Source organism: Vulpes vulpes, chromosome 2, assembly GCF_048418805.1.
Source record: "Vulpes vulpes isolate BD-2025 chromosome 2, VulVul3, whole genome shotgun sequence".
Lineage (NCBI taxonomy): Eukaryota > Metazoa > Chordata > Mammalia > Carnivora > Canidae > Vulpes > Vulpes vulpes.
In genome coordinates, this window is record NC_132781.1 from 88188456 (window position 1) to 88205608 (window position 17153).

The window sequence follows — 17153 nt, forward strand, 5'->3', positions numbered from 1 at the left end:
GAATATTAGTTGACCATCGAGTTGAGGGCCCATTTCTGGATTCTCTATTCTGTCCCATTGATCTATGTGTGTTTTTGTGCCAGTACCACACTGTCTTGACGATCACAGCTTTGTAATACAGCTTAAAGTCAGACATTGTGATGCCCCAGCTTTGGTTTTCTTTTTCCAATATTCTCCTGGCTATTCAAGGTCTTTTCTGATTCCATATAAATCTTAAGATTACTTATTCCAACTCTGTGAAGAAAGTCTATGGTATTTCAATAGGGATTGCATTGAATGTGTAAATTGCCCTGAGTAGCATAGACATTTTCACAATATTAATTCTGCCAATCCATGAGCATTGAATATTTTTCTATCTCTTTGTGTCTTCCTCAATTTCTCTCAGAAGTGTTCTATAGTTTTTAGGGTATAGATCCTTTACCGCTTTGGTTAGGTTTATTCCGAGGTATCTTATGCTTTTGGGTGCAATTGTAAATGGGATTGACTCCTTAATTTCTCTTTCTTCAGTCTCATTGTTAGTGTACAGAAATGCAGCTGATTTCTGTGCATTGGTTTTGTATCCTGCCACATTGCTGAATTGCTGTATGAGTTCTAGCAGTCTGGGGGTGGAGTTTTTCGGGTTTTCTACGTACAGTATCACATCATTTGTGAAGAGGGTGAGTTTGACTTCTTTTTTGCCAATTTGAATGCCTTTTATTTCTAAGACTTCTAAGACTTCTAGCCTCACAAAGTGGTGAAAGTGGATATCCCTGTTGTGTTCCTGATCTTAGGGGAAAGGCTCTCAGTTTTTCCACACTGAGAATGATATTCACTGAAGCACTCCAATGTTTATTCCAACAGTAAACCTATGATTTTGTACAGATGCTACAAAATAATTTAAAGCCCCTATCTCCACAAGCTTGGTTCAGCAATACAACCACCTGAATGGCTTCTTGAACACACTGGATCTCATTCCTTCTTTCAATAAAATTTACTGGATGTATGAGTTTGCTAAGGCTGCTATAACAAAATGCCACAAGATTGTCCTTCTCTCTGCTGCCCGTTACCTAATCTCTTCTTATAGGACATATTATGTTGAATTAAGGCCCATTCTAATGACCTCATTTTGACTTAATTACTTCTTTTAAGCACCTTATTTCCAAATATGGTGACATGTTGAGGTACTAGAGATTAGGACCTCACAATATGCATTTGAGGGAGATGGTACTCAGTCCCTGACACTATCTTCTAGCCCCCCAAATTCACATCCACCCCACATGCAGAATACATTCACCCCATCCCAACAGCCCAAAAACCCATTCCAGCATCAACTCCAAGTCCAAAACTCTCATCTAAATCTCATCGAAATCAGGTATGTGAGACTAGAGGTATGATTCATCCTGAGGCAAAATTCCTCTCCTGGTGTGAACCATGAAACCAGAGAAGTTATCTGCTTCCAAAGTACCATGGTCACACAGGCATAGACATTCCCATTACAAAAGGGAGAAATCTAAAAGTAGAAAGGGGTCTTGGGTTTCAAGCAAATCCAAAATCTAGCAGGGCAAATGCATTAGATTTTGTCTTGAGAATAATCTTTGGCTGATGCTCTATCATCCGGCCCTAAGATGGCGGCCCTGCCTCTGGGCCCCCTTAGCCATGGGCAGTTGCTCCACATCCTAGTCAAGGAGAAGGAAGCCTCAGTCCCCACAGACCTGTACCTGCTGTGTCTGTGGTGGCAAAGGCAGCCCTGCCAATTTCCAAACTGCCTTCAGTCATTTTCCCTTTTGAAGGATAACATATGACAGCAGGACAGCTCTTCTGTAGAATCCTAGAAGTCTGACAGCCTTCCTTCATTTTGTCCTGTCTCTGTCCCTTTCAGTTTAAACTGGCAACATTTTTGCTGGGATGACTGGCTGGATCGTCGGGCCACACTTGTAACCTCTTTAGCAAACGCTGTCCAGTCACACCCTTACTGTTCTCTCCAGAACACGCTTTCTCATTTTTTGCAATACGGATAGGCAGCGGTTAGAAAATTTGAGATCTTCCAAATCTTCAACCTCTGGTCCCTTTTTGCTTAACAATTCCTACTTCAATTTCCCTCTCTTTAGATTTTATTATAAGCAGCAAGGAGAAACCAGGCAGCATCTTTAACATTCTGCTTAGAAATCTCCTCCACTAAACATTCAGGTTCATTTTTGAATATCCTACCTTACAAAACAGTAGAACACAATTTGGCCAAGTTCTTCGCCACTGTATAACGAGTATTGCCTTAGTCCAGGGTCCAATGGCTGGTTCCTCATTTCTGATACCTCACTCCAGAAGCACCTTTAACAGCCCTATTTCTAGCAACATCTGTTTGTGGTAATGAATGTCTATCTCTAAGATGAAAGCTCTCTTCTGAGTCCTCAGCAGAATCACCTTTCACAACCATATTTCTAAAACCCTCTCTTCAAGGTAATCTAAAGTTTTTCTAATATGTGCCTCAAAACTCTTGTAGCCTCTACCCATCACCCAGTTTCAATGCCCCTTCCACATCTTTAGGTAATTATCACAGCAGCATCTTACTTGCCATTATCAAAATCTGAATCAGTCTACTAGGGCTGCCATAATAAAATACCACAGACTGGGGGCTTAAACAACATAAAGTTACTTTCTCACAGTTCTGGAGGCTGGAAGTCCAAGGTGGAGGTGCCAGCACCGTTGGTTTCTTCTGCAGCCTCTCTGTTCTCACATGGCTATGCTTCCGCCTCTGTTGTCTGACTCAGCCATGCTGGATTAGGGCCCACCCTCACGACCCTGCTTTAAATTAGTTACCTCTTTAACGACCTTATCTCCAAATACAGATACATCCTGAGGCCCTGAGGCTTAAGCTTCAACACAACTGGGCCTGTCACACTGAGTGTCTGCTGCAGTGCTCAGCGGGGCACTGGGCTTCACACTGGCATACATATTCCCTTACAATACACAACAGTTTTCTCCAAGTATGCCTAAAAACACAACAGCATGAGGAAACAGATTTCTAGAGCTATATCTTTCATTTCTCATTGTTAAAACTGACTTGCCCGAGGGCACATCACATACATAGGTTCTCGTGTTGGCTGCTCCTTTCCCACTCCTCTGCTCTAGGAGAGAAAGGCAGGCTGCTCACCCACCCATACTGAGTGAGGCTCACCAACCTAAAATGAAAAACTGCATTGGGGGGAGGGGGAAACATCTGATTACCAAGCTTCTGTTCTTTTTTATCTTCCTGTGAGCTGCCTTCTTCCCCTTTGAGGGGAAAGGCTCCTATCCCAAGCCTTAGTTCAGGATGGCATATAAGCCTCCCCCATCTGAGTGCCTTTGAGTTTCATATTTTTATGGGTCTTCCATACATCCACAATTAGTTTTTCTCTTGTTTATTTGTCTTATGTCAATTTGAATTATTAGACTAAGGAACCTAAAAGGGGGAAAAGGGAAAATTTTCCTCCCCAACATACAAACATCCATCATTGACACAAGAAAGAGCAACCATGATGTCATTCCTGAGGCACATAACTGTGTCAAATGACATCAAGGAGCTGACAGGGTAACCCCCAATAAAGGAACACAAGTCAGCACTTCTTACCACGTTGCTCCCTCCTCTGTGGTCTGAATGAGATTATTTTAGTAGCTGTTTTCACCTTGAAATATAATCAAGACGCTAATTTTTCTTACTATCAAAAACTTATTTACACTTGTCTTACTTTTTATAATAAAGAGCTATAGACACAGGAAGGAGTTTTATAGGGCTACAGTAGAAATAGGCTCTACAACAAAAGACCTAAGAACACAAACAAGTGTGTTTCATGGGGCACCACAAAAATGGCGTGCCATTCAAATCAGTAACCAGAGACAAGGAAGGAGGGTCTTAGGCTGGTAAGGAACCCAGAACTAATGTGCCCTCATGACACCCCTCCCAATAGCAGCCTGTGCAGCCACCGTCAAGATCCCATATCCCCAGGATTACTGCATCTAGGGACATGGAGACAGACTGGGACTCAACTGGGAACCTCTTCCAGCCTGAAGCTTCCTCAAGGAAGCTGAACAAACAGTATTAGAACATTTCAGCAAGAATAATGTCAGAAGTACCTAAAAACTGTAAGGAATTGTAAATAGTTTAATCCTGATTCTTTTCTAAAATAGCTCCTTTCTCCTCTGAGAGGCTCTAAACCTAAACCTAAACCTATTTCCTGTATTCCTAGACTCCAGAGATCCCAGACAATAGGCCTGAAGGTCTCCTGTTAACAATCCTCACCTAAGTATAAGGACTGAACCATCTGGGAGCTATGGGGGTGGACACCCCTTACCCCTGAAGCTTATGACACTTCCCCTGAGCTGGGGCTTGGAGACAAGCTGGGGGTGTACACGTAGCCCTAATGAAACACATGAGAGGCCCCAAGGACAGAATGCTTATTTGAAGCAACTGAACTTGCAAATTCTCCCTGAAACTAAACAGAAACATAATAGTTTAGCTCTTTTGCTTTTGGGGTATGCTGCTGCCCATAAAAGATGGGTGTGGGACATTGTTACAAGTCTGCAGTAAGATACAGAGCCAGAATAAAAACCATCACAGACTGGTGACAGCATTAATCTACACCTTTGTGATTAAAGGAATGTTTGCCTATAACATAGTTTCAGTAACTAGTTTCACAAAATCCAAAGTGTAACCAGTACCTGTTCATGATCCACAATGAAGAGCAGAGCAAATTTTTGCATGTAATATTCCACAACTATGTCCTTGTTGTGCCCACTCACAAGAGACATTTAGGCAAATTCATTCCCTCTTTACCATACAGACCATGCAGAGGGGGATGTGGTTCCTTCCCAAGCGGTGCCCCACTCCCCCACCCCAACACACACACACTCACATGTCCTCCACCGTGATGTCTTTCAGGATCTGGCAGTAGTCCACATTCCACACAGCCTGGTCATCCCAAACCTTGGAGGCCAGCAGGATCGCCCCTAGAACAATCCGCTTCCAATTGGCTGGACAGATGTCTATCTCTGCATACGTCAAAAGTCTTTCAAGGTATACCTGGGAAGACATGAAAATGCCAGGGCTAAAGACTTGAGTTGTTTTGTCCTACATGCTAGCATACATAGATTCGAAAGCTGCTTGACTCCATTTTACCAGCCTTTAAACAGGGATTTATCATCTGATTATATCTATTTCTAAAAGGTCAAAGGGCTCAGCTAGTCAAATGGAGAGTGGACACACTCTCCTTGAACTCTGTCCTCGAACAGTGTGGAGGTAGCTGGATTGTAAAAGGCTCTGAGGCAGGAACAAATTCCAGGCACCACAGGTTAATTTCTCACTTTATCAACTGCCATATCAATACAGACTCAACATACAACAATACAAATTTCAACAAATAGTGGTGTCAAAGGAACAAGCTTATTTTTTTTTTCTATCTGGTAAACCTTTTATTTTGAGGCAATTGTAGATTTACATGCAGCCTTGATAAACCTATTTAAAAAAAAACACAGAAGAATGCCTGCTTATTTTTTTTTTTTACAGATTTATTTATTTATTTGTGATAGACACACACAGAGAGAGAGGCAGAGAGAGAGAGAGAGAAAGGCAGAGACACAGGAGGAGGGAGAAGCAGGCTCCATGTTGGGAGCCCGACGCGGGACTCGATCCCGGGACTCTAGGATTGCACCATGGGCCAAAGGCAGGCGCCAAACTGCTGAGCCACCCAGGGATCCCTCCTATTTTTTATTATTGTGGTAAAACATATAAAAGACTTAGCAGTTAACCATTTTAAGTGCACTGTTGAAAAATCACCACCTGTATCTCTATCCCCAGAGCTTCCTTATCATCCTGAACTAAACTCTCTACCCACTAAACAATTCCCCGTTCCCCTCCCCCCCCAGCCTTTGGCAACAACCATTCTACTTCGTCTCTATGAATGTGACTATTCTAGGAATCATTCAAAATTTGTCTTTTTGTTCTAGCTTTTTTTCACTTAGCATGTCCTCAAAGTTCATCCAAGATTGTAGCATCTGTCAAAGTTTCTTTCCTTTTTAAGGCTGAATGATAATCCATTACATACATATACCACATTTTGTTTATCCATCTTTCCATCGATGGATATTTGAGTTGTTTCCTCCTTTTGGTTATTATGAATAATGTTGCTGCCATGAACACTGATGTACAAATACCTGTTTGAGTTTCTGCTTTTAATTCTTTTGGGTATGCACCCAGAAGGAGAACTGCTGGATCATATGATAATTCTGCATAATTCTTTGAGGAACCACCATACTGTTTTTCCAAAGTACTTTGGTCACTTACACTTCCATTGGCAACACAAAGGGGTTCCAATTTTTTCATATTCTTGCCAATACCTGTTATTTTCTTTTCTGTTTTCTTTTTTAATAATAGTCATCCTAATGGGTGTGAAGTAGATATCTCACTGTGGTTTTTATTTGATAAACCATTTTTAAATGGAAATAATTTCAGCTGAAGGTGGAAAATGAGACCAAATAACATAGGATAATGCCAGAAGCAGACTAATAATTATATAACACAGAGGCCACAAGATGAGAACAGATAAATGAGAAGTGGTGTTAAACACCTGAACTTAATTCATGAATTACTGTGTAGATACAGGGTACTCATTACATGCCAGGCACTGTGCCAGTCACCGGACTCACAGGAGGGCGGCATTCACTGCTCTGGCTGCATAGAGGAAAATGGGCTGGAAAGGAGCGCAAGTGATGGAAAGAGGAGACTCTGGAGCAGTCAGGCTAAGGAAGATTGGTTTCTAAACTGGGGACATGCCAGGAGACACTCATAGTCCTATCAGCTTCAGAGTCCAGCGATCTGAATAACTAAGAAGGTGGGCTGCTGTAGGAGTCTGGAGGCTTCCAGCTCGTGCCCTGGATAGGCAATGCTTCTGACACGGGGAGCACTGGTGGAGGGAAGAGGCTGGGAAAGACAGTCACAGGTGGACGCTTTATGCCTGACACATCCTAGAGGACGCTACCCATGTGGGCAGGGCACGCACCCTTGTGAAGCTCAGAAGAAAGCCGCACTGAGATAGAAATGAGTGTCTTCGGCGCATAAACAGGATTAGGTATGGATCCCATGACCTGGGGAAACAGTGTAGGGAGAGAGAAAAGAAGGGGTCAGGACTGGAGCCTTAAGAGCCCCTCCTGTTTTAACATGTGGAGAGAGGGTAAAGGGGCAGCAAGGAGAGGGAGGAATAAAATCTGGTATGTTCTGCTCTTAAGATGTGCAGTACTCTGGAGAGGAAGCTACAAGGCAAACCAAGGTGTTTGTAAGTGCCTGAATTAGGCTTACAGTAGCATACAGGGCATATAAGAAGGAAACTGAAGTAGTCTCTTTCACAGTAAAAAAATAAAGATGTGAAAACACTTCAGCCAGTGACTATGTGGGTAGAGAGGGGCAGGGAGGCCACAGGGGTGAGGTACTTAGGAGGGAGAGAAAGGGGAAGGGGGAGAAAGGAAGAACAAGGAGGGAGGAAAAAGAGAGGAAGGGAGGGAATGAGGAAGAAATTATCCTCAATGGAAGCAAAACTCGAGGTCCATTGGAAAAGTCAGACCAGGGCAACCCGGGTGGCTTGGCAGTTTAGCGCCACCTTCGGCCCAGCGCTGATCCTGAAGACCCAGGATCAAGTCCCACATTGGGCTCCCTGCATGGAGCCTGCTTCTCCCTCTGCCTGTGTTCTCTGCCTCTTTCTCTCTGTCTTTCATGAATAAATTTTTAAAATCTTAAAAAAAAAGAAGAGAGAGAAAGAAAAGGACCAGAAGCGCCCATGTGGCTGTCACTTAAGCATCTAACTCATGGTTTCAGTTCAGGTTATGACCTCAGAGTTGTGAGATCAAGTCCCAAATCCGGATCTGCGCTCAGCACAGGGTCTGCTTGAGATCCTCTCCCCGTCCCTCTACATGCCCCTCTCAAATAAATAAATTATTAAAAAAGAAAAATAAAAAAGAAAAGTCAGATCATCAGCTAGCAGCTCCTTCCTAGAGCCTTCCATGGTTCTCTTGATCCCTAAATCACAAGCAGAGGAGAGTTACACACTCCCTCCAAAGCAGCAGAGGCTCCCTTAGGGCTTCTTTTGCCAGTCTGCACCAGCCAACTGTGTGTAAACAGGTGGATGATAAACACCCAGAGAAGTTTGAAGAGAAGGCTCAGATTTTTGTCTGCTTCTCCCACTGAAATAGGGGCTTTTCCAAGATGAGGAGAGAGGGTGGTTGGCACTCAAATGTTTTCTGAGTAAACAGATGAATAACAATTCTTTTGCTTAGAAAGTGCTTTTAGTGCTTTATTAATGAAAAAGCAATTTTTTAACTCTTAAAAACCTAGATTCTTATGGCTAATCTCAGATACCAGCTCTTCCTCAGAATGCATCAGGGGTACTACACTAAAAGGCAAAATCATGAGAAGAAATTACTAACATATTTCAAATTCCAAAGACAAAATAGCCAACAAGTCTAGTCCTACATATACTGGAGGTAATGAAACAGGATACCATTACAAGTCTACTTGATGTATGTACCCCCATATTAGTTTGCGTGACCCTTCCACATACCCCCTTGCTGTGCTTTTCTCAGTATAATATATGTAGCTGCCTCATCAGTCTCTCCACCTAGTGAACCATAAATTCCCTGAGGACAAAGACCCATTTCATTCCCACTTGTGTGCCCAGCATTTAGCACAATGCTAAGAAAGGGTGGGACCTCAGACTGCTTCAGTAATGGACACATCATCTTGCAGAACAAATAAGCAGCAGCATCTACCTAAGAGCTCTGGCTCTGAAATACAGCAACAGGAGGGTACATGTTAGTGTTAAGGGATTTAGGTAAGAAAATTACCACAAATAATGGTATTTAGGAAAAGGAAGTACGTTTATGAAGGTAGAATGGATTTAAAGGTGAAACTGAGTCCTTGGTTCATGAGACACGTTGTAGCGGTAAATGATGAAGTTCAGAGGAGGACAGAGTCCACTCTGCTGTGCCAACTGCAAAAAGTCAAAAAGATCTTCAAATAAGCCACAGGAAGTCACACAGCATGGCATTCTAACTGCATTATATGGACCTTTGTGGGAATTTCCAAATCTCTCTCACTGAAGAGTAATGTAACAGCATTTGGTTGTGGTAAAAAAAAAAAAAAAAAAAAAAAAGTAGGTCACGGACTAGAGCTCAGTGATCTTTTCAGTTTTTGAAGATCTTAGTTTTTAATGGCATTTATTATATTAAATGAGCAAAAAGAATGAGCTAATTTTTAGATCATGACTTTCATCTGTGTGAAAATTGTAATTCTTCAGGTATAGATCCAAGCTAGGTCAAATGGATTTTCAGCTAGACTCCATCCTTGGGACCCCAGACTGTGCATTTTACAAAGGTTGACAACTAACTCTTCTTGTTCTTCATCAAGAAGAGGCATACCTGAGGTAAGCACAGCATTAATATAAACTTGTCCAATCACTATGTTGTACACATAAAACAAATGTAACACTGTGTGTCAACTCTACTAAAAAAATAAAATAAAAATAAAAAATGAATCACAAAATATATAATAAACTGAACTAAGAGCAGAAAACTAAGATTGGACCTAACTAAGCCTCCAGATTTTTAAAGCATGAGACAAAGGAGGTTGTGAAACAATGTTTACCTGACGACTTCCTTTATACTGATAAGGTATGCCAATCTCTCCAAGCTCCCCACTGAAATAGATTCTCACTGGCTCAGTGCAAACGGGTGGCCACTCAATTTTCTTCTTTCTTACTTTATACCATAGTTGATAGACATTAATAAGTATGTTTGATGACATTTAAGATAATATTTAATACTAAAAAAGTACCCAAAAGTATCATTCCATGTCTGATAATCCACAGGCTAACTAAAGGAATTAGATATTATAATACACTCATTTACCAAGGGAAGGCAGCTGTTACACTGGGAGATGAGGCATTCATAATAAGCTCCACTTAATAGCATGAACTTGCTGAACTTGTGAGTAAGGACATAGCCAAGGGTCAGCTGCAATTTCTTTAGTAAACTCCCAGTTGGATATTTTAAAGTAAATAAAGTAAAATAATAATTGATTTTTCCTAAACAATATTCCTAGACCATTCATTGCTAATAGGACATTCTTGCTCAATTAAATTTCCAAATTTAAATTCATGAGAAGGACTATCCTAAGGAGTCTCTAGAAACTACAGGTTAGTGAGCAATTACAGTGAGCATTCATCCGACTACATTATAACAAAACTGTTGCAAGTCATGGGGGAGGAATAAAATGCAAACTCGTGGAATCAAGGATATTATCAAAATCTTAATGATACTGAAATTATTCCAATCCAATTTTTTAAAGAGTTAACCTAAGACTTCTGGGGAAGATGGTGGTGTTGGAGGACCCGAAGCTCACCTCCCCCTGTGGATACTAGGTAATACCCATATCAGTTAAATAACCCAGAAAACAACCTGAAGACTGGTAGAACGAATCCTCTCCAGCTATATGTAGAGAAGAACCACACTGAAGAGGAAAGCAAAGGCACAGACGTGGCTGGTAGCCAAATGGACTCACAGGGACATGTGGACATGTATAGAGGGGACAAAACAGACTCTCACACCAGGGAACCTGCAGGGGGAACCCCCATGGGGAAGACAAATCCCAGCAACACTGGGCTTTGAAAACCAGAAAGGACAAATTGTGCAAGTTCTTACAACCAGTGGTGCTTAACATGTGGAATTTTAAAAATCAGGGGGCTCAGCTCTGGGAGAGTGGGAAGGGTGAAAGGAAACAGTCCCTGACCTTGAACAGACAGCACAATAAACAGCCTCGGAGAGATACAGCATTAGGAACAGCAGTTTGAAAAACGCCTGGAGGAAGATTTGCTTATTAACCTCAAGTGTGTCCAGAGGTGCAAAAACTCTTGGGAGACTTCTCCAGGAACAAAGAAGCTGGCAGGGGCCATTTCCTTCCCCTGCCCCCTAGCCTGAACACAAGGACACCCACAGGAACCGGCACAGTGCAAGCATTTTCCACCTAAAGTAACAGAAGGCCCCATACTCCCACATTCTCCTGTAGACATGCTCCTTCCAGTCAGGCATCTGCTCTGCTCCAGGTACCCTCCCATGGGAGGCCCAAGCAACCTTGCTATCACTGTGCATTCTGGCCCTAGGTGCTTCTGCAGAGCCCCCTCCAACCTAGCAAGCCTGACTCCATGGCTAAGGCCCCCTACCTTAGTGGACTGGCACAAACCTTACTAATAACATTGTCCACCTGCACCCGCATTATCCTGTGGTCTTGTTTCTTTTGATGTGTTTTTGGCCAGGGCCCATCCAATGTGGTGCTACAAGTCTGGCAGTGTGCAAAAAGCCCCAACAGGGACAAGCACAACCCCAAGGTGACTCATACCCCAGGGACAGGGGAAGATGGCCTCACACACCAGTCCATCTGTAGTCACAGCAGTGGACTAAGGGTAGACATCTGGTCCTGACTGTAGCCCTGCCACCTCCCATGAACACTTCTCAGAGGACCAAACAGGGAAAGCATCTGCCACTGGTGCTACAACCTCTCTGACAAATGCCTGGGCTGACTCAACTCAAGCCCAAGGTAGTCCCAGACTGGTCCACACAGGGACCAAATCTTCCCCAAACAGGCAAAGTGAACCACGGCAGATGACCGGACTGATAGCAAAAGTGGCTCACCACAACAGGATACACACAGCATACACAGGACATCAGTGAAGCACAAGATTATGGGGAACAGGGGACAATGCACTGCAGGGCACTACAGGACCTCTTCTTCATAAGAACACTGCTTTCAAGAGCAGGAGACATAGGTGACACAGAAATAGACACAGAGAGACAAAATGAGGAGACAGACAAATATGTTCCAAATCAAAGAACTGGGAAAAAAAAAAAACACAGGAAGAGACTTAAACAAAACAGAGATAATATGCATGGTAGAGAATTCAAAGTAATGGTCATAAAGATACTCACTGGGCTTGAGAAAAGGGCATAGGACTTCAATGAGACCCTCAACAACGAGATAGAAAACATAAAAAAGAACCAATCAGAGATGGTTTAATCAGACCCAATAATGAAACTAAAAATACATTAGAAGAAGAGTAGATGAGAGAAAGCAGAACTGATCAGCATCAGGAGGACAGAGTAATGGAAAGCAATCGAGCCAAGTAGGAGAGAAAAAAATAAAAAATGAAAATAGATATTGGGAATGCAGGGACAACATCAGACATAATAACATTTGCATTATAGTGATCCTACAAGGAGAAGAGAGAGAAAAGGAGGCAGAAAATTAATTTAAGCAATAAAGCTGAAAACTTCTGAATCTGGGGAAGTAAATAGAAATCCAAATACAAGAAGCAGAGAGAGCCCCCAGCAAAATCAGCCCAAAGAGATCCACATTAAGACACATAGTAATTAAGATGGCAGAAAGTGATGATAAAGAGAATGTGAAAAGCAGCAAGAGAGGGATCCCTGGGTGGCTCAGCGGTTGAGCGTCTGCCTTTGGCTCAGGGCATGACCCTGGAGTGCCAGGATCAAGTCCCACGTCGGGCTCCTGGCATGGAGCCTGCTTCTCCCTCTGCCTGTGTCTCTGCCTCTCTCTCTCTCTCTTTGGGTCTCATGAATAAATGAAGAAAAGAAAAGAAAAGAAAAGAAAAGAAAAGAAAAGAAAAGAAAAGAAAAGAAAAGAAAAGAAAAGAAAAGAAAAGAAAAGAAAAGAAAAGAAAAGAAAAGAAAAGAAAAGAAAAGAAAAGAAAAGAAAAGAAAAGAAAAGAAAAGAAAAGAAAAGAAAAGAAAAGAAAAGAAAAGAAAAGAAAAGAAAGAGAAAGAAAGAAAGAGAAAGAAAGAAAAGAAAGAAAGGAAAGAAAGCAACATAAAAGAAGGCGGTTACATACAAGGGAAACCCCATAATCTGCCTATCAGCAGATTTCTCAGCAGAAACTTTGCAGGCCAGAAGAGAGTGGCATGATATATTCAAAGTGCTGAAAGGAAACAACCTGCAGACTAGAATACTCTATCTAGCAAGACAATCATTCAGAATAGGAAGGATAAAAAGTTTCCCAGACAAACAAAAGTTAAAGGAATTCATGACTACTAAATAGCCCTATAAGAAATGTTAAAGGGGATTCATTGAGTAGAAAAGACAGACCATAAGCAAAAGTTTAAAAAAAAAAAAAAAAGTAGGAAGCACAAGAAGCAGTAAAATTAGGTGTATCTATAAAACTCAGTCAAGGGATTCACAGAATAAAAGGAAGTAAAGTATGATACCAGATACCTAAAACATAACAAGGAGAGGAGTAAAGAATGGGTTTCAAACTTAAGTAATTATCAATTTTATATAGACTGCTATAGGCAGAAGATGTTATATACAAATCTAATGGCAACCAAAAATCAAAAACCAGTCATAGACATGCCAAAAAATAAAAAGAAAGGAATCCAAGTATATCACTAAAGAAAGCCAACAAAATATGAGCAAAGAGAATGAGAAGGAATAGAGAAGAACTGCAAAAACAACCATAAAACAAGAAAAGGGCTATAAGTACATACCATCAATAATTACTTTGAATGTAAATGACCTAAACACTCCAATCAAAAGATATGATTAAGATATCATGAGATATAAGAAACTCATTTCAGACCTAAACACATACGAAGATTCAAAGTGAAGAGATGGAAAATTATTTACCATGCAAATGGAAGTGAAAAAAAAAAGCTGGGATAGTAGTACTCATACAGGACAAAATGGACTTTAAAACAAAGACTGTAACAAGAGACAAAGAAGGACACTATATAATTGTAAAAGGAAAAATCCAACAAGAAAATATAACAATTGTAAACATTTATGCACCATATATGGGAACACTCAAATACATAAAGCAGCTAATAACAAACATAAAGGAAATAATCAACAGTAATACAATAATAGTAGGGGATTTTAATACCTCACTTAACAGCAATTGGTAAATCATCCAAACAAAAAAAATCACTAAGGAAAGAGTTGGCTTTGAATGACACACTGGACCAGATGGATCTAACAGTTATATTCAGAACATTCCACCCTAAAAGCAGAATACACATTCTTTTCAAGTACATATGAAACATTCTCCTGAATAGGTCATACATTAAGCCACAAATCAGGTCTCAACAAATTAAAACCATGCATTTTTTCTTACCACATGCTATGAAACTAGAAATCAACAACAAGAAAAAAATCTGGAAATAACACAAACACATGGGGGTTAAATAACATTCCACCAAACAATGAATGGGTCAATCAAGAAATCAAAAAGGAAATAAAAAAATACATGAAAACAAATGAATTTGAAAACACAATGGTCCAAAGTATTTGGGATGCAGCAAAAGAGGAAAGAGGGAAGTTTGTAGTAATACAGGCCTACCTCAAGAAGCAAGAAAACTCTCAAATAAACATTATTAAAGACAACACAAAAAAGGAGAACTATAGGTCAATATCTCTGATGAGCACAGATAAATCCTCACCAAATATTAGCAAACTAAATCCAATAATGCATTTAAAAAATCATTCGCCACAATCAAGCAGAATTTGGGATGCAACGGTAGTTCAATATATGTAAATCAATCAATGTGATACATCACATCAACAAAAGAAAGGGTAAAAATCATATAATCATTTCAACAGACACAGAGAAGGCATTTGACAAAGCATAACATCCATTCATGATAAAAATACTCAATAAAATAGGTTTAGAGGAAACATACCTCAACATAATAAAGGCCCTATATGAAAAACCCACAGCTAACATCATCCTCAGTTTTTCCCCTAAGGTCAGGAACAAGATGCGATGTACATTCTCCCATTTATTTTACATAGCATTGGAAGTCCTGGACACAGCAATCAGACAACAAAAAGAAATAAAAGGCATCCAAATCAGTAAGGAAGAAGTAAAACTTTCAGTATTTGCAGATGATACATGATATTATACAAAAAATCTGAAACTAAAAAATGCTAGAACTGATAAACAAATTCAGTAAACTCACAGAGTACAAAATCAATGTACAGAATCTGTTACATTTCTATACACCAATAAGGAAGCAGCAGAAAAAAAAAATCCCATTTAAAACTGTACCACAAATAATAAGGTACCTAGGAATAAGCCTAATCAAAAAGGTGAAAGACCTATATTCTGAAAACTATAAAACACTAATGAAAGAAAATGAAGACAACACCAAGAAATGGAAAGACATTCCATGCTCATGGGTGGGAAGAATAAATATCGTTAAAATGCCTATACCACCCAGGGAAGCCTGGGTGGCTCAGTGGTTGAGCATCTGCCTTTGGCTCAGGTCATGATCCCGGGGTCCTGGGACGGAGTCCCACATCAGGCTCCCTGCAGGGAGCCTGTTTCTCCCTCTGCCTCTGTCTCTGCTTCTCTCTGTGTCTCTCATGAATAAATAAATAAAAATCTTTTTTTTTAATGCCTATACTACCCAAAGTTATTTATACATTTAATGCAATCCCTATCAAAATACTAATTGCATTTTTCACAGAGCTAGAACAAACAATCCTAGATTCTTGTATGGAAGCACAAAAGACACCAAATAGCCAATGTAATCTTGAAAAAGAAAAGAAAAGGTGGAAGCATCACAGTTCCAGACTTCAAGCTATAGTACAAAGCTGTGATCAGCAAACAGTACGGCAGAAAATAGACACATAGATTCAACAGAACAGAACAGAAAACCCAGAAATAAACCCATAATTTTATAGTCAATTAATCTTCAACAAAGCAGGAAAGAATATCCAAAGGAAAAAAGACCCTCTCCTCAACAAATGGTGCTGGGAAAACTGGACAGCTATGTTCAAGAGAATGACACTGGACCACTCTCTTACACCATAGACAAAAGTAAATTCAAAATGGATTAAAGACCTAAATGTGAGATCTGAAACAAAAAAAAACCCTACAAGACAATATAGATAGTAACTTCTTGATGTCAGGCATACCAATTTTTTTGTTTTAGATATGCCTCCTAAGGCAAGGAAAACAGAAGCAAAAATAAACTCTTGGGATTACGTCAAAATAAAAAGCTTCTGCAAAGCAAGAGAAACAATCAACAAAAGTAAAGGACAACCTATACAATGGGAGAAAATACATGCAAATGGCATATCTGATAAATGGTTAGTATCCAAAATATATAAAGAACTCAGAAAACTCAATACCAAAAAACAAATAATCCAATTAAAAAATGGCCAAAAGACATGAACAGACATCTCCCCAATGTCAGACATAGAGGTGCCAACAGACACATGAAAAGATGTTCATCGGGCAGCCTGGGTGGCTCAGCGGTTTAGCGCTGCTGTCAGCCCACGGCCTGATCCTGGAGACCCGGGATCGAGTCCCATGTTAGGCTTCCTGCATGGAGCCTGCTTCTCCCTCTGCCTGTGTCTCTGACTCTCTCTCTCTCTCTCTGTGTGTCTCTCATGAATAAATAAATAAAAATCTTAAAAAAAAAAAAGAAAAGAAAAGATGCTCATCATCACCTACCATCAGGGAAATGAAAATCAAAACCACAATGAGGCACCACTTTAAACCTGTCAGAATGGTTAAAATCTGACACAATACAAGACACAACAGGTGTTGGCGAGGACCTGAAGAAAAAAGAACACTCACGCACTCTTGGTGGGAATGTAGACTGGTACAGCCAGTGCAGAAAATAGTAAGGAGGTTCCTCAAAAAGTTAAAAATGGAAGTATTCTGTATGATCCTGCCATCACACTATTGGGTATTTAACGAAGAACACAAAAACACTAATTCAAAGGGATACATGCACCTCAATGTTTACTGCAGCATTATTTACAATAGCCAAATTATGGAGGCAGCCAACATGTCCAATGACTGATGAATGGATAAAGATGTGGTACGTACACACACACACACGAATATTATTCAGCCATTAAAAAGGAATGAAATCTTGCCATTTGCAACAACATGGATGGAGCCTGAGAGTATAATGCTAAGCGAATAAGTCAGAGAAAGGCAAATAACAGTATGATTTCACTCACATGTGCAATTTAACAAATAAACAAGGAAAGGGGGAAAAAAAGAGAGAGAGAGAGACAAACCAAGAAACAGACTCTAATTATAGAGAACAAACTGATGGTTACCAGAGGGGAGGGT

The 17153-nt window shown here is 40.5% G+C and overlaps 1 protein-coding gene across 7 annotated transcripts in view; it reads right to left on the bottom strand.

The window, feature by feature from the left end:
* The window catches only part of CCNY (cyclin Y), a 235079-nt gene that overhangs the window by 14319 nt on the left and 203607 nt on the right, over nucleotides 1-17153 (bottom strand). For all 7 annotated transcript variants that reach the window (XM_026000812.2, XM_072749172.1, XM_072749173.1 and 4 more), the window contains one exon: nucleotides 4866-5032. In XM_026000812.2, the coding sequence (XP_025856597.1) occupies nucleotides 4866-5032 (167 nt within the window). The remainder of the gene's footprint in view (nucleotides 1-4865; nucleotides 5033-17153) is intronic.